This window comes from Botryllus schlosseri, chromosome 15, assembly GCF_051294905.1.
Source record: "Botryllus schlosseri isolate E-star chromosome 15, Bs_hap1, whole genome shotgun sequence".
Lineage (NCBI taxonomy): Eukaryota > Metazoa > Chordata > Ascidiacea > Stolidobranchia > Styelidae > Botryllus > Botryllus schlosseri.
In genome coordinates, this window is record NC_137250.1 from 12,479,447 (window position 1) to 12,503,929 (window position 24,483).

The window sequence follows — 24,483 nt, forward strand, 5'->3', positions numbered from 1 at the left end:
AAAAGTACTCAAGTAAGTAAGTAGTTGTGAAAACGATCCTAATTCGTTCACATGGATTGTAAAAAAGTGCAAATTGAGCTCTGCGAAAGGTGATGAGCTTGATTCATATTGATGCATACCAGCAGGTATCCAATTTTCGATAGCATAAGCATTCGTCCACATCATGGGATGAAAATGATAGTATTGATATGGAAATGCGATACTAATCCTCTGTTTTCTCGAACAGCACATTATAGAAAATAGCATGGTATGGCACCATCCACCATATTATAAGGCCCGTAGTTTAGTCAAAGAGCAATACGGAGAAGTTGTATAGGATACGGTGTAAACACTTTGCGCGATTAGTAAACGTTAATAAAAAATATGGTGAACCGTAAAAATGCCATATTGCGTAGCTTTATTTCCGGAAATTGAAGGCATTTGTTATCCAGACAAAAGAACTAATATTAATTATAACTCAAAGTATATGATACTCGAAATTGAAAGTGAAACATAAATACCAATTCTAAAAGCGGAAAATGTATTTCATGCCTTTAGTCCAGAAAGTTCCTAAGGTGATATGCTAAAACATCTCTAAAACTAACAAAAAGTCAGAGTCCACTTTTCCAGGTTACGATATGACAAGTAAATACTAAATTGCGAAACATCAGTTTCAAACGCTATGATGAGCCATACATACTGTGATGAATTATTTCATATGGGCGAAGGGCGACAATGGGGTGTCAACGGAACCACGGCAACCCGCTACCTAAATTATATTCATCGATGCTTTCGTGAAATCATACCGGTCACTCCCTACCCACTGCGCGCGACGAAAATTCTGGGCTTTACTCGACTATTATGAAAATTAAATTCCTCAGGCTATATTCCTGATTGGAAGATTGAACTACTTCTACTTGACTAACTGAAAATAGCGAAAAGTAAGTAATTAGATCACAAAATATTAGGAAGTAGTAGTAGAAAAATTCAGATCTACTTGAGTAATTACCAGAAGTAGAGGGAAACTACTCGAGTACTTCGAAAAAGTAGTGCTTCGTTACTGACCACCTCTGCAAACATTGTACAAACACAGAACACAAATTATGTCGGTCAATGGCTGAAGATTCTACATTAATTCATTCTCGTTGCTCAATGCTCATTTCCCTGAGTAGGACTTCTCATATGACCACCAACCTACCAGAAGAGATATGACTAGGGAACAAAGCCATGAGAACTCATGCAAACCAAGTAATTGCATCATGGAAATGACAGCAGGAAATGGAGACAAATCCTAATGCCCCGGATGTATGTTTGCCGCATTTTGTGCTTGCCCAGCCATCATTAGTTCGGCATGTATGCATTGACATTAATAGAAACACAAAGCTCCGAACTGCGTCTAGGTGCATACTTTATTTCAGAGCAAGAGACCGAGAGAAAATAGTTGAGGAGATTCAATGTGACTACATGAGGGAAGGTATTGGATGTTTAAAAATACGAGAATTCAGCAAACGAATATAAAGCTTTGGTAAAGACAAATACTGCATCTCTAAGTCTGCACAAATCTGCACACTCACCTTGAAAGGTTCAACCCTCTCCTGCAGTTCCGTATAAAGATCTTTCCATCTGTACAGAAGTTGGATTATAGAAGTTGACAATTCGGTATGATAAGCATTCTTTACTTGTTGAGTTCTTCGATAATCGAGTCATCCGCTTTTCTTGCCTTTAACGCGGCGACTTCCTCATTCAGAGCGGCGATTCTTTCTTTGTTGACAGCATTTTCTTTGTCAAGTCTGCAAACGGAAAAATGTCCGGCAGGAATGTTACTTCTCCATTCGTTTCGGCGACGGAGTTTAAAGAATACCTCTCATTGACAAGGAGTTTCGCAGATTGTTCGTCAGCCAGCTTTCTCACTTTCCTCAATTCAGCGCTTTCGGAATCTTTAGCTGCAGTTAGATGCTCAAACTTTTCTTGTTCATGATTGAGCTTTTTTTGAGTATCTAGCAAACGCCTGCGTTGTAAATGAAGACGTGTACGGATTAATGCCTTAGGAGTTTACAAGATTCATAAATTTGATTGGCGAGGTAACGTAACCAGTATAAGTCAGCACCGGAATATGCCACCACACCTAAGGAAACAAAAACCCTTCTTCACAAGTGCTTACTTGAGTAGTATACTGATCGATTTTCAACGTTTGCAAGATAGGAAGAAATAATCATGTGCAAATATATTTTCCTTGATCACAATGAGCCATACCACATCTGAACGTCGACCTCAACCGGTATGGTGACAATACCTTGTGAATTCATCAAGCTTGGCTTGATAACTGGCTTTGCGCTCCGCTAGTTGGACCTCCAGCTCTTCTATTCTCTTGTTGGCCTGCTCCTCTTCATTTACAGCACGTGTGACATCGGCGCTAGATCGCATCAGCTGAGTTTCTAGTGCATCCGCCTTGGCTTCCAGCATTAGTATCTGGTCTTTAAACCTTGATGTCGTAATAATAAGATACGGAGGTGTTCAAAGTAGTCAAAAATTTCTACTCAAAAGCACAGATTTCCAGTACATGACAAAACTGCTTCAAGTGGTCTTATAAGTATTCATATAAATAGTTTAAAATGGTAGATTTGGTCGAGGCCTCGCATACTTTCATCAGTTAATCGGGGTGGCAACGTTTGAAATCGCAAGATGTATCTTCATGACAAACACAAAATATCAAATGAATCTAAAAGTAGGTTCAATCTTTGAATATATATAGTTAGTTACGGCGATACAATGACTAAATTCACACGTTTCATCAAAAATGATGTATTTGAGGGTTGACGACGGTACTGACAATGGCAATATTAAAACTATACATACTCGGAAGACTCTTCAGCGTGTTGCGTCGATTCTTGTTCAAGTCTAATAGTTTTTTCTTTCAATTCGCTCAGTTCCTGCGATTGTACATTACTCTTTTCTAAAATCTCGGAATGCTTTGTTTTTTCTTCTTCCAGCTTCTTCTTCAGAGAGGACAACTCCTCCGATAAAACATCTCGGCTGTCCTGCGATTCAGAAGGCAATACGTAGTTGATTGGATTTTTGAAGAAATGTCTGAATTCTAGATTTGGCCTTGAATCTCAAATCCAGGACAGGATTTAGTAAATCCACTCATGTCAAGAGTATAGGCAGCCTACGTAATTTGAAGTTACCTTAAATTTATTTGATAGTAGCCTACTACATCTGTTCTGTCTCGCCAACCAAGGTCGATCAATCCGTGTTATTCTGAGTGAGCAAGTTGTAATTGGTACAGAAATGTCATAGCTATGTTTGACTTACGGATAATTTTTCTATCTCAATCGCCTTTTGTCGAATCACACTCTCCAACGACGAAGCCCGTGCCATCAATTCGCAGTCTTTCTCTTCCAAATTTTGTATGGCACGATTGAACTCCTCTTCATTTGATGCATATTTATCTGATGAAATGTTTTATGAAGTGAGAAACAACGTGACTTGATATTTACGAATCGCTTGAATGTGTATTAAGAGTCCTTAGTAGATCTAATTCACAAGTATGCAACGCATCATGCGGAAAAACAACAAGGGATTTTTAAGACTTTGATTAGCTTGTGTCTCAGTCCGCATGTATGGGGTGCATTGGCTAATCCTGGGTGCCAACAAGTGTCTAAAACCAAGCTCACTCCATGGACGCTTGATGAACAAAAACAGGAAAGACATGGTTCCTTCTTCCTTCTGATCTTTGAATATTATATATCTGAGATGCTCTTCGACATCTGGAGTGTGATTGGGTTGGATTGTTGGAACTACTCGCATTACCTAAAATAATGTGTGATATATCTATCAACTGTCAAAATTCCTAACCGGTGGCAGACGTCAATTCTTTCTTTATCGAATCCAATTCTTCAGACGAGCCGAGCTTTAACCTGTAAATTTATGACAATTCAGTCTTGTATTATAAATTTGTCTAGTGTTCTTTCATCAGAAATGACGGAATCATCCTAGAACTAGAATAACATAGGAAATTTTACACAATATTCAAATTCTTAACCCAACACTTCCACATTTGGACATCAAGCCCTATTCCTGGCTGAAGACTATGGATTGAGTTTTCTTGCAAGCCAAAGCCAGTATCCTAACTACTGTATTTCTTCTGGGCATCATATTGGCCAATCCGAAGTGAACTATTGCAGTCATCTCATAGTTATTTTCGATTGTAACGAATTAGGATTCACATACAAAAATCAAAAAAAGTTTCCGGAAGTCTACTTGAACATAACAGATCCAATGATCAATGTGTACGGAGCGCTCCGCCGCTTTGTATAATACCCCGCGCAAAAAGTAAACATTACAATGGAAGTCTGTCGCGCTAGCAGTGTTGAAGTTGGCGTGGTGGAAGAGCCTATGCTGATAAAACGGTGATTAGTATAACTAAATTACGTAACAGACTGTTGTTGAGCTTAGAATATTTACTTTAATTAAAGTCAACAAGCGCCCGACTCGTATGCGTCCGTCATTCGATGGCATCATCGTAGACGCTTGCATGAATAACGCGGCGAAAATCTTACATAACGCTTGATAGAGATGTTACAGATTGAATTCTACAAATACAATACAGTCTTCGCATTGTACGAGTATCAGCTTCCGCGCAGGTTTATAAACCCGCGTGATATTGTATGCGGGAAAACGAGCCAAGCGTGTTATTCGGCGGCATACTCCAGGCTATGAGAATGTTGTCGGCATTGCATGCTTATCATGCGTCTTGTAAGCTTTACCCGAATGATGCAGACGCTATGCAGGATAGTGTGGTATTTCAATACCCACCCGTTATGAATCAAAAGCTGCTGGTAACTTATGTATGTAAATAGCGAATGCTAATATCAGGATTTGGGCCTGTGCGTAATCGCAAACGCCGAGGCCGTACTAGCAATCCTTCTCGTATAATTTAACTGTGCGATCACCGGCCAAATTTGAAATCTAGAATTTCGGATCCTATTACAGTTTCCCCGAAACTGGCGGGTATGGAACAACTTTAGGAATAGGAGTGTTAGAAATCTGCCAGAAATGAGCCTCAGTAGGCTGGTTAAGACCTCTGCAAGAACTACTTTCGTAATGCATTGTAATGACGGTATGAACGCGGATAAAAGCATCGAAATAAGAAATATTACTATTGCAACTAAATGAAGAATGTCTTCGACAGTTCAGTAATTATAATCATACCAGCGAAAAACCGAAGCAACTATGATGCTGAGGGGTTTCGTGGTCGCTTTTCTGGTGTCGCAATCGTCATGGATTTTAATGTACATACTGGGATCAAACCCGATACTCCAAGAACCCATCAACATCCTCGCCGTGGGTAGCGTCTTCATTCCGGGATTCGCATACCTACTCTACAAACTCCTGCCGCCGAAATTTAACGACTCAAAGGGCGCGGAAAGGACGAGGAACACGTTTTACTACATGTGCTGCATCTTCGCATGGTCCTGTACCATCGACACCATAGGCGCCTTCGAAGCGATGGACATAATCGACGGATACTTCGACTTTTACTTCGAAAAGGCTGAGCCCTACCTGGGATCGCCTTTCGGCGCGTGGATTGACCTGTGGGACGGTACCGTACACTTCGCGCTGTACTTGATCATAATTTACAAGTACGACAACGGAAAGGACTACTCGAAATGGGGTCTGTACTGGTTCGGCTCTATGATAGCCGGTATGTTCTGTCTCATAATTGGGGCTTTGACGGGAAGTTACGGAGACGAGATGAGGCCGCCTATCTTGTTGAATATACCGTACATCGTGATGCCGTTTTACGGAGGGAAGTATCTTATAGACATGCACCGAAGAGCTACCATAATCGGTACGGAGCAGAGAAAAGAATCGATTGGCTTGGCGGATGTGGTGCTGCTTGTTGGGTTGCTTTTCTCTGTGGTCTTGGGTTTACTACGTGGTTTAGCTGGTTTTGGTTCGCCGCTACCTTTCGTGCGACAGTATATATCGGAGTACGAGCCTTACATATTAGAACCCGGTAAATTCGGGGCTATGCACTGTATTTTCAACGCCGTGTATTGCGTTCCGATCCAAATCATGCTTGCGTATTACGTATTTAACGGCGTGCGCAACAGCAAGACCGCCGAGATGCTATCGCTGATGTTATCCGGAGCCCTGGCGCAAGGGGAGTTCTTTCATATCACTGCGGCTACCTACCACGCGACCCCCGAAGAATACCGTATAGGAGCTAACTTGAGTACGGTTGTCGTGATTACTGTGATTCCAATAATCGTTGCTCATCTGCTCTTTGTGCATTTTATGACTAGGGTCGCGAGGCCTCAAAAGAAGTCGAGGAGGTAAACGAGTGCCTCTGAATTTATGAACGAGGGCAATAAATAGCCAATTAACCTTGCGACTGAGCTGATTGAACCCCGTATACAATTCGCGTTCTTCATTATAATGTTTATAAGCATTCCGTCGGTATTTTATTTACTCGTTATATGAAGCAAAGTTGTTTAGAGCAATTACTATTTTCTAAATGGCCATTCACGAAAGAAATGATTTTCAGAATCCGATGGATGTAACTATAGTTTTAATATATTACTGTGATTTTACAGTTTGTAAAGTCTTCTTTTACAGAGGACATAAACCTACGCAATATACGAGCTTAGTTCTGACGGAGTTTAATGCAAATTGACCAGCAGAGTTGCGATTTTACTTTAACTTACCTGGTATGAAATAGCTACTGATTAAAAACAATACGATTATTGCCGTTTTATGTTTTCCGTTCCAATGTGCCGCTGACAGCAGTGGTACTTTGTACTCTCCGAATCGAATAAATGAGTTGATTTTGACATATGTTCATTGTTCACGTTGCGTTTGGTCGACGAGTGTCAGCCGAAAATATTCGGGTTCATTTCATTATGAATATACTATTCAATTGTATATTGAAGTTCTGTACCTCCAAGAAGCTCTTAGAACTGACATTGTATTCTGAGTTTATAGAATTTCAGGAATAATGATAGAATGGCTGCTACATGCCTCCAAGGTTACAACCAGTGGAATCCCTATTTTGAGTAGAACCGCGTTTGCTTGTTCGCACACGAAGGAGGCGACACGGAATGTTTATTTTGATAGTGGTATGGTGAGAAACGCGTTGAAGTCCGCATTCTAGCACTGGGGAGAGACAGACCAATCGGCGCGGCGCGCAGTATTTACAAATGTGACGGTCGACCTATTTCGTGTCGTGCGACCGGTTATTTCAAATCGAATCGGCATAACGGTACAGTGGTTTCCAGTAATTTCAATATCGACTTGATGAGGCGATATGATTTCGGGCGAAGGGCCCTTGTTGTTGTTGCGCATTGTTCGAAAAACATTCGCACAGTCTATAAGTTCACGAGTGGATGTTCAAAAAGCGAAGCTCAATATCGTCGAGGTCAAGGTGCCATATAAGCAAGATGCTTCTAGCACACTATTGGGCGAATCAACAAAGATGATACCGGGGACAGTTGATAGATATGTTTGCAAAGTGTCAATACATCATTATCGTACGTGCATATCGACAGGTGAAGACCATAAATAGTTGTCAGGAATCAATTTTAGCAACTATTTTAGTTGGTCAAGGTGGCCAAGGTGGGCCAAGGTGGGCGTCTGATTCCAAAGATTACTCCAAGTCGCTTCGACACCTTCCTATCTTTTCATTGTATCGCATTTTGTGGTGTATTGAACTGATAAAAATTGCTAATAAACCAATGATGATGATGATGATAGACGCTGAGTAAAATGAGACCGAACTTACGTTTATCATCAGAAATTCAGGGTTCAAGAGCATGTCCCAATTCAATTTTTTTATTTTTTTAATAGAATGCTGAAATTACGGACATTGTACATGCAATCAACACTTTGTGTTTTGTAATTACATCAACGAAGCCTGACGAAGAGCCCGCCGTGGCATTTCCGCAATGCTCAATCCATCTCTTTACTTTCCTGATCGCGTCAAACAGCATTTTTCAAAATTTACCAACATGCTGAGACTTGCACAATAGGCTTTTGTGAGTGGTCTCGCCTTATTATTGGTCTTCTGCCCTTCTGAAGCACAACGAACGTTCCAGTCAATAAGACACGGAATATTACGGACTCGGGGTTTGTAGTAGCGTAAAGCGACAAGAGGCGACTCCTTATTCGTGTCTCGGAATGTTTGTTCTGGGAAGGACTGCGCCGGTTGGTGTGTATATGATGGGATCATCGCGGTTACTTGCGAATTCTTATTCCAGTTCGTTCGACCCCTTTTCAGTTTGTTCGTTGGTATCTGGACAGTTCAGCGACGCGTACTATGTACTAAGGTTAAGGTATAATTTGTATATCAGATATTGTTCGAGCGTTTAACTATTCGATGAAATATTGCTAGGACTAGCAGCAGCATCATGCAGTCATGTCATGATCCTTGAAAGAATTTTTTGGAAGATTGTCTTTCAGATAGATTACAGCGCAACTTTAACACGCAGCAATGCGTTTTATACTCGGAATCTTGTCAAATGCATTTATAACATGTCAAAGTATGCGAGACTATGCCTTGATACCGATAGTCCCATCACAATTTTAGATTGCATACAGTAAGCCTTTTGCAGTATCAGAGACTGGCGCCGAAGATCATGGCCGCAACTTTATCAATACGGGACTATCTCGACCATTTCTTATTCAATCGCGATAAGGAGCTAACGCACGGAGGCAGGATAAGACTGGATAGCTGCAACGGTCAGCAACCATCGACGCCGCCAGCCTGCTATAACGCAGACGCGCGGCTGCCGTCTCCGACCAAATCCAATAACAACCTGGCTCAGTTGCAAAACCACGGCATAATGCTCGCCCACGTCCACGAATATAGCAGAGGAGGGGAAGAAAATTTGATCTACAGCAAAAGGATCGAAGGGAACAAAAGCGCAGATGTGTATGGGATATTCGTGCAGGAAATGATTGGAACCAGAAGCTTGAAAGGTATAATTTTATCCGAGAACTTGTTCCATAGGTTTAGTCATCCAATTGCTAGGACAAATAATATACCGTAACGAGGCTAATACATAATTGGATGTCATGAAATTACGGTGAAATCTTTGATACCCTGACATGAAAAGTCACATGCAATCGGAAGACGGATTCGAAGTTTTTGTCGGGATTGCCTACTATTATATGAAATCAACTCATCAGTGCAAGTTACGCAACAACATAAACCATAAAGACCATTAGTGCCATGAGTAGGTTAAACTTTTTTGACTCTTACGCAGCGTCTCAGATTCACGACGGAAGGATGAGCCGGGGATCCAGTATATCAGACGTGAGCAGTGTCAGCGCAATGGATATTGATGAAGGGTATCTGCAACCATGCACCACAGTGTCTATTGAATTACTCTCCAGTAGAAGCCCTAGCAACATCGGAAGTTCTGAAATTCTTGTAAGTTCCAAGCGAATAAAGCTATAGGTACATCTTTTAGATGCTTTAGTGAAGGGATATAAGAGTATAGATTTGTTTGCACAGCAAATGAAATCAAGTGATTCAAATTATGGTTAAGCTCCATAACCTTAGTTGAATCATACCTATAACGATGTCAAGGCACTGAAGCAAATATAGCATTATTATATTAAGAATCAATGCGGTCAATGGGTCGAGTAACGCCGGTCATTATTCGTACAGACCTTCATAGAGCACTGCAAACGGAACAGAATCAAATGGACAATGTCCATAAGATTTGCACACGCCTACACGTGGGATAACAAATACAACAGGGAAGGCATCGAGTGTATGCACGCGCGGGGTGTCAGGCTTTCATCAGTCGGGTAAGATCAATCCCTTCTGTGTTAACAGAGAATCTCGAGACGAAATACGTGAACGGTTGATGTCAAGCCTTCTTCAGTTTGCTTAACACCACAGAGACACCCTCGCCAATGGCAAATTATTTTCGAATTACTCTTCACAGCATGTACGAGATTTTACAATGCCTCCTTGACGATGTTCGCGAAGACTTGGAATCTCTCGATCAACTACAGACATGCAGGGGGGTTATAGCGATGGACAATTCCCTCATTAGTAAAGCCATGTCGATACTGCGTCAAAGTATCACTATACGGAGTGACCAATACCACCTGGATCAAGAAGAAAAACTAGGAGATATATGTAAGTATGTGAGTTTTTGAGGCCTGCGCATGTAGCAAAGAAAATTGCTATACAGAGAACCATCACTAGCTGGTAAATAGTACAGTTCCGGTAACTCGTCGCCGAATGGCCGGAATATGCGACACATCTTTGCAGTTACGCGAATGTAACCATCAAGGGCCAGTCAATAACTCTTCAATATGTTCTGTCACAGGTCAAACGCTCAAGAACTCCCCTCACAACAAATATAGTCCCTCGACCGAACTTGCCATTTTTCCGTTAGAAACGTATCGGGAATGCATTTTGCTGCAGAACTCGGAGAAAGAATGGGGCAAAGTTAAAGTAACCGTCAGGAAATTGTTGAATGGCGCTGGAAAAGTGAGTGAAAATCATATACATACTGCATATCATGTAGACTCTATGTTTCCTTTTCTTATTGAAGTTATCAATACGTGGTATTCATTTTTACTTTTCCCCAATTGCCTCCTCAGTATCCGATGTATCATCACGGTGCGCAGATTTGTAAGGATATTTTTCTAGATAGTCAATCCAAATGCGGAGTGATTGTTTAGTCCAGGGGTGTCAAACTCAAATTGCGTCGCGGGCCGGATTCAAACCTTCAAATCGCTCGCGGGCCTGATCAGTCGATGTTTCCATTATAGCCTATCTCATGCCCTTGCTTTTCACTTGAATACTTTATTACTAAGCTTATATAGATAATTATAATAGCATATATTAGGCATACATTGCACCATAGATCATTATAATAGTATAATTAGGCCTACATTGCACCCCGGATCATAGTGGGTTTCATTCTATCAATCAGCAACACCTTTATTCGCGAACAATCGAAAAGGCAAATACGATGCTTGGCTGGTTGAATACAGTTTATGAACCTCTGAAACAGTGGCGCTTACGACGATGGAAGTTGGCACTTGGCATATTCTTATGCTCACCGTGCTTCAGCCGTGATCTGGCATTAGCCCGGCGCATGGGTTGTGAGGAAAACATATTTAACTGTAGCCACATACGTTGGAATGCATTTTTTCTTATTAATATATCTCGCTTCTGGTTTCTCTGGAGTCCGTGGACCTGCCGAGGCGGAAGTGACACAGCAGTGCAACCACAGAAATTTAAATGTTTTCGCTTCTGTGAAGAACTACTTTTTCTTTCATTTTCCCATAAAACCCTAAACTCAGTGTGCACTTTTTTCCTACTCGAAATTGGCTGTCAATGTCGCCCAATCGGGGGCTATAATGTGGCCATGGAGATTGAAGATGCTCGACATTTGCTGTCTTCAAGGATTGTGTAATGGAAGTATCTACTATAAAAATAAATAAAAAAACTTGAACATTTTATACACATGTGCTGGATATTATAAGCATTTTTCAATTTACTCGGAATTGCTTCGCGGGCCGGATGAAATCGTCTGGCGGGCCGGATGCGGCCCGCGGGCCGTATGTTTGACACCTCTGGTTTAGTCAAATGCATACGTCGACTTTGACTGACTCGCACCTATTTTCGATGTACTTTCTATTGTACGAAACCATTAGTCAGAAGGTCTGAGAATACTGTCAAGTATTCAGTTTGCTTTTACTATATTTTTACGGATGGTAGAGTTTAAACATTTGGATCATATTCATATGTGACAAATATATATAGCTATGAGACTTGTTGACATAATATTTACTTTCCAGTCACACGACGTTTACGGAAAAGTGCTTTCTCGCTCTGATAAAGTGTCGTCCAAGTCAATAAGAAATTCAAAACCGAAGGATCTGGACTACGGGCGCATATGGGCAGAGGTAACTCCCGTTTCAATTTGCATCAAGCGACGCGGTCGTAACCCTGCTAATTACGAACACACATTACCATTATATTAGCGATGCTGTCATTGCGAATCTACGTTCTCAGGTCGGAGCTCATGTGACTATGGCCGATTTATCCCGATACGATGAAATAGTGATCAGAGTCGATGCCATAATAAGCGAATACACAGGAAGAACAGGCTGGGTGGAGGAACTGACACACCTTCACGAGTACCTTCGCGACAGGACGGAAGATGGGGAAATCTACAAAGTGAGCTGACACCCGAAGTATATGGATTTCTGTAATTTTAGGCGGCAATAACCAGTAGGGATGGTGTGAACGTGAGGTTCACGTTCGCGTTCTGTGTGTGAACCTCAGAAATATAGAGGTTCACGTTCACAAACGAACCTTCGTAGGTTCTGCACTGTGAACCTTTTTCATATATTACAATTCTCACATCATTATAACATCTTTGGTTGAAATTTATTGCATTTCAATTGCGGGCCACTATATGCATGACGCTTGCAGCATAAAAATAATCAACAACAAACGAGCATGCATCTTGACAATCTCAAAAATTTTACTTGCCTTGTTACAAAAGTTTGCTCGAATATTTGGTGACTCTCTGCCGTTAGATTGATCCGCAATCACAGAACATCAAGAGCGAAATACACTATACAGGTAGTCAGCGAATGATGCTTATTGAACCAATCAGTGAAGTTGATATCGTTGTCTGATGCAAACAATGTAGCAGGCAATCCGTGCAATTGGGGTGTTGGCTACTGCTGTATAACTTGTTAATTGAGTAATATCGGTAGCAAGTATAGAAAGCCGTTTTACACTCTGCTCAATATCAACGTAGCAATACTCAGGTACGCCGAATACATTGTCCGGTCTGACTTAGACCGTCAAAGGCGTAAGCATATATTCCCTTGCAAGTCCTCGTCGAAATTGTTGGCAAAGCGACGGAAGATATTGATTTTATGGCATTATTATATTATTTGAATGTCACAGTTGATACATTTGACGACGTTCAAAACGTCAATATACTTCAGCATTGTGGCATTATGTGGCCCGAGTCGTCACTAGGTATCGTGTACGTTAATGAGGGCTATCACTTCACTAAAATGTAGGGTTGGAATTAGCAATATGACGTCACGTGACGTCATGAGGTTGACGTTCGCGTTCACACAGAACCTTTCAAAAAGGTTCGCGTTCACACGAACCTGAACCTTTCAGAGGTTCGCACCATGCCTAATAACCAGGTCAACTGGAGAACTATACTCTCTATGGCATGCGTTCTCAACCTTGGGGTCCGTGGACTAGTTAAGGGTTCATTGAAAGGTCAATGTTGAAACTAAAAGTTGAAACTAACTACAAGTAACCATGTATAGTACATATTCATAAGATCTGTCCTTAATTTTGACTCCAGTCCGTATATCGTCTAATTTCCAGTGTTCATCACAGGTCACTATAGCCACACAGACGATACGAACACTATTAATTGCACCCTAACTAGTAATTAGGCCGTGACTTTTCGCGATTAGACCTCGGCGAAATTGATGAACATTTTTCGCAACCACCCGCACTAAAAAGGTTAAGAATCCTTGCTCCGTAGATAGTTCATGGATCTTCCTCTTTACTTTAGGTTTATATTTCCAAGCGGAACAATCAAAATGCTGTGTCGTGTTAGTGAAAAAAGGGGATCACATACCCATGTTATGTTTAGTGAATTATATTAGTAAATGAACCTAGTCTTTCGTTCAGGTAAGAGTCGAAACAGTGGTGCGGTACGCACACAGCGCAGAAGGCCCAATCCCGATGTCTACGCTGTCAAATGGCGCGAAAAGTAATGGTAGCGGAATATCAACGTTTGGCTTTCCGAAGGGGATGACAGTAGAGTGCCTGCACGTCCGGGATATATTCAGCGAGATGTTACAGGACTTAGAGAACAGTTTTCGGCACTTAGGATCGCTTGAGTACGACAGAGGCTCGAATTTGAGGGCGGACGAATGCGGAATTTTGCGATCCATTACGAGCATCAGAACGGCAATCATGATCGTTACGAATAACGGAGATTTCGCGATACAAGACAATTTCGTTGACGAATACGCTGAGGAACTCAACGGGTTTTGAATCATTGAATGTGTCATATACTCATATAACGATCAAACTCGACGGATTGCATCGCGAAAAAATTCAAACACTTGGTATCTCGAGCCTTCTTATAATGCGGCGATGAAGGTGGATTGCTGACGCGCGACCATCGTGACATAAATAAACCCAGATTGTACAACATGAGAGGACACAATGTGTAGCACCTATTTCACATAGTACTGAAGTCGCCAATATTATAGATTTTTCAGACATCTTTAAGCATGTCTACTGTTTTGAGCGGTTAAAATATGCTAAACATTCCAAGAAAATGCGTCTATACTGCAGTAGCTCATTGAAGTTTTTCAGACCTTCTAAATCCGCTAGTATACCTATCCTACCTATAAACCCATCATTCACTGTTGGGCTACTATGAATTTCAAAGCACATTACAAATATCTTTCAACCAGTACCCACTGTCACTTGTAACGTACCCTTTCCGTCGCTATACTTTTTGCGCAATTTTGAACACTTTGCACATGTAATTGTACGTACTTTATTTCGTTGTTGATCTACTAATCATAATGCTACCGAGTACCGGCATCAACAGGTTCATTTTCCACACGTATTTCGTACTATTATATACTTAAATTCAGTAATGTTGGGAAACTATACAGACGTGAGATGAAGGATAATTTTTCGAGCGACTGATGTATACTTATCTTTTACCTACATTGTGACGAATAAATCTTAAACCGTACATTTTATTCTATGTGGAATTAGAAGCGTTTATCAGGCAGAAAATACTGCAAGCGAATCAAGTTGTTTTAGAAATTAGTTTAGGATAAGGCATCGAAGGGTTGTAAGACCACGGCAACTTACTACGCTTGGAAATTCCTTCGTGTGACCGCAATACTGTAGAGTGTAGATAGTAACGGTATTACTGGTAAATACTTTCTACACAGAACGCTTTTAAAAGTAGATAGTAACAGTAAGCATCGTGAGTCTAATATTCTTATCCTCCCTGAGCCGGCTCACTTACATCAGACTCGATAACAAAAAAATGCTATTTAATCAAATTAATATTTCATAGAATTCGCTCAAACGTACAAACATATCAAGTAAGAAATTCATAAATTTTTCACGATATATTAATCATGTTGTGCATATGCGCAATTTGAGCGAACACGCAAGGTTCGCGGGGTGAAACAACAATTTCGAGATCGTTACGATCTGCATGGCAAAGGTAAAGTAGTAAGCAGTATATGGACCAGAAACGGAAGCTGGTTGTAGAATATCAACTTAAAATTCGGTGGAACAGAAATGGTATGAGCTCAGGCGTGTTTTACAACAATTTTAAATTGCACTTCGGGTGCAAGGATACACATCAGTTTGGGGTTTTCCGGTAAGAAGTATGAAGACGAAAGCATTGCCAGGCGACAAAAGAAACTTGTGAAGCAATTTCAAATCACGGTTTCACCACCAGAGATAACAGTAGGCTTTGAATTTTCGCCATGACCACGGGACACTATATTATTTCTCATTAAACCGGTGGCTCGGACGCCATGTCTTCGTTATTTGTGGTCGAATTTAGTCCATATAACGAAGGAAAGAGGATCACGCGAAAATCATCAAACCCCGTCGCCAAGCAAACGGCCGCTCGGACAACCACCGCGTTGTTTACTTGCATACATTATCCAAGATCGACAGCGCGTCGTATGACATACGGCCGACATCCAAGTCTACAAATACTATCGGCCGAGGGACGCCTAAATAAGAAAAGCCTTCGCGTCGTTTGTCAAGCTTCCTACTGTACGTTTCGAAGTTAAATTTATGGCCACCCACTGCAAACTTAAAATCTACCAAACAAACATCGATTTACCAGGTAATCGTTACATGGCATTGGACACCTTAATGTACTCGGTAGTTGTTAGGCGCGTCGTTAGTGGTATAATGGTTGAAGGACAGAAAGTGAGAGTAAGCTATAAACCAGTGAAATCTATTCTACGCATTGTTTTTCATTATTATTCCAAGACGCCGGAGGTACACTTATACAATAGGTTCGAATGGACATTGGCCACAAGGACTATATACGATACGGCGACTAAAACGGTTATGCTTATAACAGCGAATGAATTTGTATCTTTGACGGAGTCTGGGTAATCCGATAGTACGACGCAGGAAGTCAACTAGTTGGTATGTAAATGAACCGTTATTCTGTTGCACACTGCGCACGGTCGTGATGTGAGTGATGTACATTGCATAAAGTGATATGCTTGTTTTTCACCATTTGCATAGTTTATTGTCGAAACGTTACATGAAAGTATGCAGCGTGATAATATTACTCCAATGATGTCAAATTAATTTGAAATGTACATATCTCATGAAAAAAATGATTAAAAAATATCGCATGAGTCAAGTTTCTAACGCAACGAAAATGATTTACAGCTACATTTTTATACCATGGGTAGTCAAGCTGGGGGTTGTTACCCAGCAAGTATAAGCTTGCGCGAATATGTGGAATTATTCCTGCAGTGTCAAACAAACGTGGGGAATGGAAGTACCGGCGGGAAATTGGTGGTTAAGTGCAATCTGACGCACGGAGGTGTGTTGAGGTTGGTGCGAATGAACTTAGAACATGAGATTTATAAGTACAGTTCACGAAACAATATTTAAGTTAATTAGGTCTCTATTCTTAATTCTCGGAGTGCATTTTATCAACGAATATGTTGCCATACGGAAATCAGTACTACCTTACGTAACATTGGCTCAGGCGCGTAGCCAGGGGGGTTTCGGGGGTCGAAACCCCCTCCTTTAGAAACGTGAAACCCCCTCCTTTAACGCGAAACCTTGCTCTTTTTAAATGACCGCTCTGACGCTAATACTCGATTTCAATTCAATAAGTCATATTATCGTATTGCGCGCGGCGAATTAACGAAAGGCGCGGCCAATTAACGAAAGACGTGTTGCTAATTAGCGAGATTCGTCTGTGCGCTTTGCACTGCACAACGTAACGCGACACGATCTCCCGCTGAGATGATTGGCGAAATCAGGTCATTCATTGTCGCGCGTTCGGCAATCATTACTAACCTGATTTACCGCGTCTCCAACAAGCCTAATTCCGCTGGCTTGAATAATCACATCTGCATTAGGCCCGCGTCGCACGATATCGTCACTGGCCTTCACAATCACATCTGCATTGGCTTGGTGTGCACGATATCTTCGCTGGCCTACACAATCGCATCCGGAATAGGCCTAGTACTAAAGATATCGCTAGCCTAACTACCGCGTCTTAGGCCTACCATGCTTTGGCTCCTATTTCTCGATGGCTTAGATAAAACGCTATTAAATATATGCTGATTAGCGATTGTGATTAAAGAGTGACATCTCGTAACTGAATGACATCGAATGTCCGCAATCATGTTCGACGCGTGCGGCCGTGCGTACATGCGTAATTGATTTCCACTAGTGTTCAGTTATATCGTCGCCGAGGCTACGTAAGACGCATTGATGAGCGGGCGTATTTAATTGTTGGACGCTTTGATAATCGCGCGAATTTAATTGTCCAGCGCGTTGATAAGTGCGCGTATTCAAATGTTCGACGCGTGCGTATTTCATTGTTCACGACAGATCAGGGAGTCGCTAATTAACAGCACTTCCGGACTCGTCGACAAGCTTATCATACGCCTATAATCGCCAACACGGGGATGTTGTATAATCGTTATTTACGCATCGCATGTACTTAACCCTAATGAGTCAATGCTACGTTACTAAATTCGGAAAAAATCGAAACCCCCCCTTATTTTTCGGCTGGCTACGCGCCTGCATTGGCTTATAATTTCGTCAGGTTAACATCCAAATCACTAACTAGCTCGTGTTCTTATTCTCTCTCTCGCTCTCTCTCTCAGCTTACGGCCGTCTTCGGGGCCTCGAAAAGGATATATATTATAAGGATATATATTATATACCTTCTCTTAATCATAAATTATTTATCACATAAATATCCATACATAAGCGATCAGCTATCCTGCCTGGTGATTAAGTATTATAATTGCGAATAGAAGATTAGTTGTTACATATCCTGTTTCTTCTTAAATTTATGAACGTTGTACATCCGGTTTAATTTATATTTAGCACACGCACACGGCAGACCTTGCGTAAATCTCGTGATATATGGCTGTATCGAATATCGTGAACAGTTCTTGCCAGGAGTTTTTCAGGCGTGAATTTACATACCTCGGGTCAAACTGAAGGGCGCATTCACAGTTGTTCACATTAACCCGTGTCATTTGCGTAACAACGGCCTGTGCACACGCAGATTCAGCAAAATATTTCGCGGCGGTGAGAACAAGGGAGAAAACGCGGAACTTCAACTCGTGAAGGAGTTGAGGTTGTTTCTATCCAAGGACAGATTTTCAGGAAAAGGACACTGCGAGTTACACGTTAGTAGATAGCTCAAGTCTTGGGCGATAATTCCCTGAACATCTTAAAGAAATCTTCTTTTCTTGATTCACACCTTCCAGGTCATCGCGAACAAAAGTCCTAGCATCATAAGCGCCGATCATTTCACACAACTTTTGCGGCAACTGAAAGGCCGTCTAGGCACAGGTAGCCCAGTCACGTTCACCGTGTCGTTCGCCCATCGCTGCCATTACGTCAATCAAAAAGCACTCAGCAACCTTCAGCGAGCCGGGATCATCCTCTCGGTAGTACGCGTGGAAGATATACTTAGCGAAGCGATCAGAGACGTCATAAGGTAAGTTCAAAGTTCACAAGCGATATTTCGATCGCTGCAGCGAAACGCGGTGACGGTCAGGCGCTGGGAAAATGGAAAGCCTTTTCGGCACTCTGGTTTGCATGATTGCATGTTAGCGTTATTTGAAGCCAACTTAACAATAATATATATTGCATACGTATATAGGTCCTGGTCGATTTACAACGAATAGACAGTGTTTTGATCATAACCTATCAACTTCATCACCATATTAATCTTTCTTGAAAATTTCTGCGAGACGCAAAAGCTTGCCGCATTATTTGTATTGCAAAATTGCAGCGAAGTTAGCGGATTGGTCCGCTTGCAATGTCAAAAACTGCGAGGTCTGAAAATTGACTGCGACGTCGTGATGCTCGCGGCGGCCCATTTCATGCTAATGAACAGTTTCGAAGTCGACGGGTCCACGCTGTCCGAAAGGATCGGCAAAGACGACTACGCGACTGACAAGTATGTCGAAAAACTTCAAGAAGAATTGAAAAAGGTGAGTTATGCCATCACGGATTTCATTAAGATCGAAGTGAAATGCGGAACACCAGACCCTGGAGACGATCCTATCTGGCTCGGTTAACAGTCAATTCGAACGCAGGTGAATCACCATGACGTATATGGGCAAGAGTTCCTACGTACGCGCAAAATGTTACTGAAATAACGATTAGGGTTATGTTGGTTCAGGAGTAGGGAGTCTTTGCGGTATTACGGGTCTCCTGTATCGCAGAAACTTTCTGGCGTGCCAAATATTTTTAATCCTAATGGTTTATTAAAATACTCCACACACGAAAGCAGCGCTACATTAAGGGGAGGCAAAAGTACTACCGATTTACTGAGGACATGCTACTCCCAATTACATTTCATCGTTTTCACCTAGTGTTGTTGGCATTTCATGTAATGGCATCACGAACTTGCATTAAATTCACGGCGTGTTGTCCCACGCGCGGGCCAGGTACCAACATTTTCCTCTTCTGCATCATACATGCTACAATCAGCGTATACTGGTTAGTGGTTAATATTGGTTTTCATAATTCTTCCATCTTCCTGGAACACGGCTACCTTCATTAACGAACCTTCTTTTTTCCCTTGAGCCATTTTCAAAGATGAACTTTGGATGACAATGAGTTGGGATAAATCAGCTTGTACAGTAGGGTTGTTCAGATTTGAAAAATTGTCAGGAAACTTCGATGCTTGTGACCCAAATGAAGGTTTAGTACATAAAAACACTTTTATGAGCAATTTTGGTCATCTTCGTCGTGATCTTCTATCCCCGAAACCCCCCCGAAGATCCACGGGGCAATTCTCCTTACTACTGGATATGCAATGTTGACCACGTCACCGGTTTATAGCTTTTGTGTCGTTATCAGTTGAAAACGGCCGTGTAGAGATGATAAATTGAAATAAAATAGCCATGATTTCAAAATTGTACTTAACTGCAGTCCCATAAAGGCCACATGCACAACGATTTCACTCTGCACAAACTGTCTATCATGCTCATGGGAATCATGTATTGGTTGCACCATTGACATCGGCTTGTTTTGGATCGTACATTGAAGAAGCGCCATTGGGTTGCAATTCGTCAACAAATACTGATATTCCCTGCTAGTTTTCAGCCATAAGATATTATTAAAATGTATGTAATGTCAGTAATGCTTTTCTCAACTTCAAATCATCTGTAAAATACCGAGTTATCTTATTTTATGGTAGACTGCAATTTAGTTGAAGAGGAATGCCCGAAACAATGCATCAACACAATGTTCAGCGCTTGCCTTATAGATATTCTCGTCATATTCCATACATTGTCAACTTCTTCAACAGTTAGAAGGACACAGTCGTGCGTTGTGGTAGTTTCGGGGCAATTTTCTTTCATATATGGCGGATGTAGTAGAACCTCATCTAGAGTCGGTAACTTGGAGTGACTAATACACTCAGATAAATATCGTTCCGAATAGTGACCAGAATATCAGTCCAAATAGTGGGCAGACCTGAATCTTGTTCATGGTTGGTCCGCAAAACCCATATCCGCTTTGTTTCAGACTTTCTTCTGCAACTAAATTGCAGTCTACCATAAAATAAGATAACTCGGTATTTTACAGATGATTTGAAGTTGAGAAAAGCATTACTGACATTACATACCTCTGAATAATATCTTATGGCTGAAAACTAGCTGGGACTATCAGTATTTGGTCACGAATTGCAACCTAACGGCGCTTCTTCAATGTACGATCCAAAACAAGCCGATATCAATGGTGCAACCAATACATGATTGCCATGAGCATGATAGACAGTTTGTGCAGAGTGAAATCGTTACGCATGTGGCCTTTATGGGACTGCAGTTAAGTACAATTTTGAAATCATGGCTATTTTATTGCAATATATCATCTCTACACGGCCGTTTTCAACTGATAACGTCACAAAAGCTATAAACCGGTGACGTGGTCAACATTGCATATCCAGTAGTAAGGAGAATTGCCCCATGGATCTTTGGGGGGTTTTCGGGGATAGAAGATCACGACGAAGATGACCAAAATTGCTCATAAAAGTGTTTTCATGTACTAAACCTTCATTTGGGTCACAAGCATCTACGTTTCCTGACAATTTTTCAAATCTGAACAACCCTATTGTACAGTGTATTACTGTACACGTACAGTTAGGCTAGAAGTTCAAACACAGTCTTACAGATGATTTAGAACCGTAAGGAGAGAAAATGTTCACGTCTTCTGAATAGATTGGCACGCGCGCCAATAAGCGGTCCTAGAAATCATTCTGACTCAACTCTGGCACCAGGCTGTGAAGGGCCACATATATGCAAATCGCTGCAACGCCGACGTAACCCACGTCCTGTCCTTTACAGTTACAAGGCTTACCGCGAGGTAGGCTGCAAGCGCGACACAACGCGATCGAGAAAGGACGACGAAGCACTTCACTAGATCATTGCCGACATCGGAAAGCTCCCGAATCCGCTGTCAGTTCGCCAAAACCTTCGCGAAAGGACGAGCGCATCGCGAATCCTCGCGGAGAAATGATGATGTGGCGCCCATCGAACGGGGTCAACAGCAAAATGAGGTCCAGAACTGTTAGTGTATTGAAATCAGCGAGGACTGGTATCCGAGAGATCGGATTAGGCATGGGAATGTATAAATCAGACTACATCCTGAATGGGGGTGAGGAGGTGTGCATTCATTCCCTACATCAGTAAGCTAAAAAATTGTTGAGTTTCCGTTAGGTGCTAACAAATTCAGCAAGACCAAGGTGGTAGACGGCAAGTGGACAATACAATGCTTCACGAGGGAGGCCCGAATGTTTCATCAAGTCCAGGGATTCGTGCTAAAGAGCACTTCTGAGGATTCTCCAGCGGGACTGGCGAATCCTGAGCTATATAGGAATCTGGTGGAAATCATCACCTCAGGTATACTAATGCTGGTATGCACACCAGATTATCGTACCACGATTTGACATATCAATGATGCCTAACATGTCACTTCATTTTCATCGCTTGTCATTTTTATGTCATCGTATGAATTAAAAATATGCAATAACCCCATTATAATGTGGTGATTCTTTCATTCACGTATTAGTTTCGATGTGCCACCGTTGGTCAAAGTCGGTTGCAAATTGCTAAGTAAAAGAGACCACTACACTGCATCTTATAGTGACTAAATGCTAAACCATTGTCAACGTTTTCTGAAGGATTTTCTCAGTGCCATTACTGTCATAGTGTCATATATGCATTATATAAGTACTGTGGGTCTTTCTTTAAGACACTCAGGAAGGCTATTTGACAGTTTTGCGTTAAGTTTCATGTAACAATGCATCGATTACAGTTGGCGGGAACGAGTTATCCGTGGAAATAGAAATACTGCTCACATCGTTGCCGGATAGAAATAATTTTCTACGACAAGCTGTCCAATTCGGAGAGAAACTAGCCTTCTTGCGAGAAATCGACAATGTGATCATCATCACCTCGTGAGTCAATGTACAATTTAAATAGTAAAGCAGTATGTTCTATTTACATGACATTTCCCCATTGTGTCCAACACAAATGGTGAATATACCAAAAAGCTTATATTATGTCACGCTATCGTTGAATATCATTTCTACGAATCTTTCTTATTACTTTATATATGATCCCAAAGTCTAACTATAGTTAGCAATGGCAGCAGCCAGTGTATTAGAAAGCAGAGTTAGATATTATCCGGGCAAGGAAGTAATTTACAAAGGAATGAAAGCCAATCAATGTGTCGAGATTTAGTGTGTTTTCTGTTCAGCTTCGGAGGAATTGAGATTTTCACGGTGCCGAGTAAGCAAGCACTGCGCAAAATGCTCAAGATTGGCGAACATTCAAAGCGCACAAAAGTCAGTACCGTGATGAAGCCATTACATCTACAAACAGTCCTGCACATGATGCTGAATGATGTGCTGGTAAGACGCTACATTATACAACAAGAGAGACATTTTACATGTAACACACTGTGAAGAGTGGACATTTTCGCTGATCAGAAACCAACTTTTTAATACCGCAGATATCGCTATGCGATCTCAACAGAATAGACACTGACAGAGGAGTCAGAATTGTTGGAAGGGTGGACGAACTAACCACGGCTATGCATCTTATGCGATGCTCCATAAAGCTTACAAACGGCATTATATCTGGAAAGTGAGTTAGTAGAGTGGATTTTCTACATGATCAATCATAGCACCCACATATACTCCCTATATAACAACATCTAGTTGCCTCTTATCTTCTTACCTAATTTCAATTTCGAACAGTTGTGTGAAGGAAGATATTAGACTGAATCTGGTAACTATCCTATATTGGAGCAACGGTTACTTGGCTAATACAACATGATAGCCTAGTCTTTCATAGATGGTGACGCCAAAATATCAAAGACAACAAGCATGCTAATACTGAAATTCAACTGCTTACTATGCAGAAGTAAAAAACTGGTAACGTTAAGGGATGCAATTATGTGAGTCTGTCGCAAAGTCTGGACCACTGTTTTGTATGCTCTCAGTCTCAGATCAGTCCCGCCGTAGAAATTGGGTACTGGCTTGTCATAAGTTTTAATAACATTTTTTCTGTAATCTTGCATTCATATCAGACAAAAGAGTTCCAAGGTTGTCAGAATACCATACCATGAGGATATTTGAACCGATAATAAGATTCATACATATTTTCCTCAGCTTGACAGATGAAACTCTCGTGGACCGCATTCCTGATAAGCATCACAAGTATTGCGAATCGCAGTTGGAGAGCATACTGATGCCACCCAATGAAAAGAAGTGAACCCAGTCTCCTAAACTAAACATGGCATCAAGCTAACAACAGCTGCGCAACAACTGTCGGGGATGTAACGGAGCACAAGACAATAAAATTGTTGAATATATTTATGTGTCTGATTCCTCATTAAATGTGACAACAAAAATTTGAATCACTCGCAAATAATATTGCTCAGAAGTGAGATCTTGAAGTTTACAATGTGTTTAAGATTTAATTGTCATTTTTTCAATTAGCGATTTTTGAAAAACTACAACTTGTGCAATGGCAAATGCACAGCAAAGGAGCGTTATCATTCTTGTTAAGTGTATTATTATGATGCAGTAGCACAATTTTACTATTCTTCAATTTATCATTTTTAACCTCAGCTCTATCTGTCTGGATTTCCTTATTATAGATGGTCGGTGTGAAATTATCTGTAATTTTTTT

At 41.3% G+C, this 24,483-nt stretch overlaps 4 protein-coding genes across 8 annotated transcripts in view; 3 read left to right on the forward strand and 1 right to left on the reverse strand.

Moving 5' to 3' along the window:
• Positions 1-24,483, reverse strand: part of LOC145456881 (uncharacterized) — a 32,459-nt gene that overhangs the window by 1,484 nt on the left and 6,492 nt on the right. Inside the window, exons 12-18 of the mRNA XM_080335016.1 lie at positions 3,835-3,896; positions 3,292-3,428; positions 2,836-3,017; positions 2,273-2,461; positions 1,841-1,987; positions 1,659-1,769; positions 1,554-1,602 (exon numbers count right to left, since the gene is read on the reverse strand). Coding sequence (XP_080191142.1) covers positions 1,554-1,602; positions 1,659-1,769; positions 1,841-1,987; positions 2,273-2,461; positions 2,836-3,017; positions 3,292-3,428; positions 3,835-3,896 — 877 coding nt within the window. The remainder of the gene's footprint in view (positions 1-1,553; positions 1,603-1,658; positions 1,770-1,840; positions 1,988-2,272; positions 2,462-2,835; positions 3,018-3,291; positions 3,429-3,834; positions 3,897-24,483) is intronic.
• Positions 4,771-6,815, forward strand: LOC145456891 (transmembrane 6 superfamily member 1-like). Its single transcript, XM_080335033.1, has one exon. The coding sequence runs from the start codon at positions 5,212-5,214 to the stop codon at positions 6,319-6,321; it is 1,110 nt and encodes a 369-aa protein (XP_080191159.1). The 5' UTR covers positions 4,771-5,211; the 3' UTR covers positions 6,322-6,815.
• LOC145456887 (uncharacterized) lies at positions 6,986-14,781 on the forward strand. 5 transcript variants are annotated; one of them, XM_080335024.1, is made up of 10 exons: positions 7,592-8,188; positions 8,258-8,312; positions 8,592-8,958; positions 9,246-9,412; positions 9,653-9,795; positions 9,936-10,132; positions 10,326-10,489; positions 11,809-11,916; positions 12,026-12,190; positions 13,688-14,781. In XM_080335024.1, exons 3-10 carry the CDS (start codon positions 8,616-8,618, stop codon positions 14,054-14,056), a joined length of 1,656 nt encoding a protein of 551 aa, XP_080191150.1. In that variant the 5' UTR covers positions 7,592-8,188; positions 8,258-8,312; positions 8,592-8,615; the 3' UTR covers positions 14,057-14,781. The 5 variants fall into 5 exon arrangements, with proteins under 5 accessions (XP_080191148.1, XP_080191150.1, XP_080191151.1 ...); XM_080335025.1 differs by having other exon boundaries at positions 7,592-8,184; XM_080335022.1 differs by lacking the exons at positions 7,592-8,188; positions 8,258-8,312 and adding an exon at positions 6,986-7,529.
• On the forward strand, positions 16,463-24,425 carry LOC145456885 (uncharacterized). Its single transcript, XM_080335021.1, has 10 exons — positions 16,463-16,629; positions 18,333-18,456; positions 18,538-18,770; positions 19,068-19,269; positions 21,631-21,940; positions 22,003-22,185; positions 22,601-22,742; positions 23,045-23,198; positions 23,300-23,433; positions 23,961-24,425. The coding sequence occupies exons 1-10, from the start codon at positions 16,478-16,480 to the stop codon at positions 24,061-24,063; spliced, it is 1,737 nt and encodes a 578-aa protein (XP_080191147.1). The 5' UTR covers positions 16,463-16,477; the 3' UTR covers positions 24,064-24,425.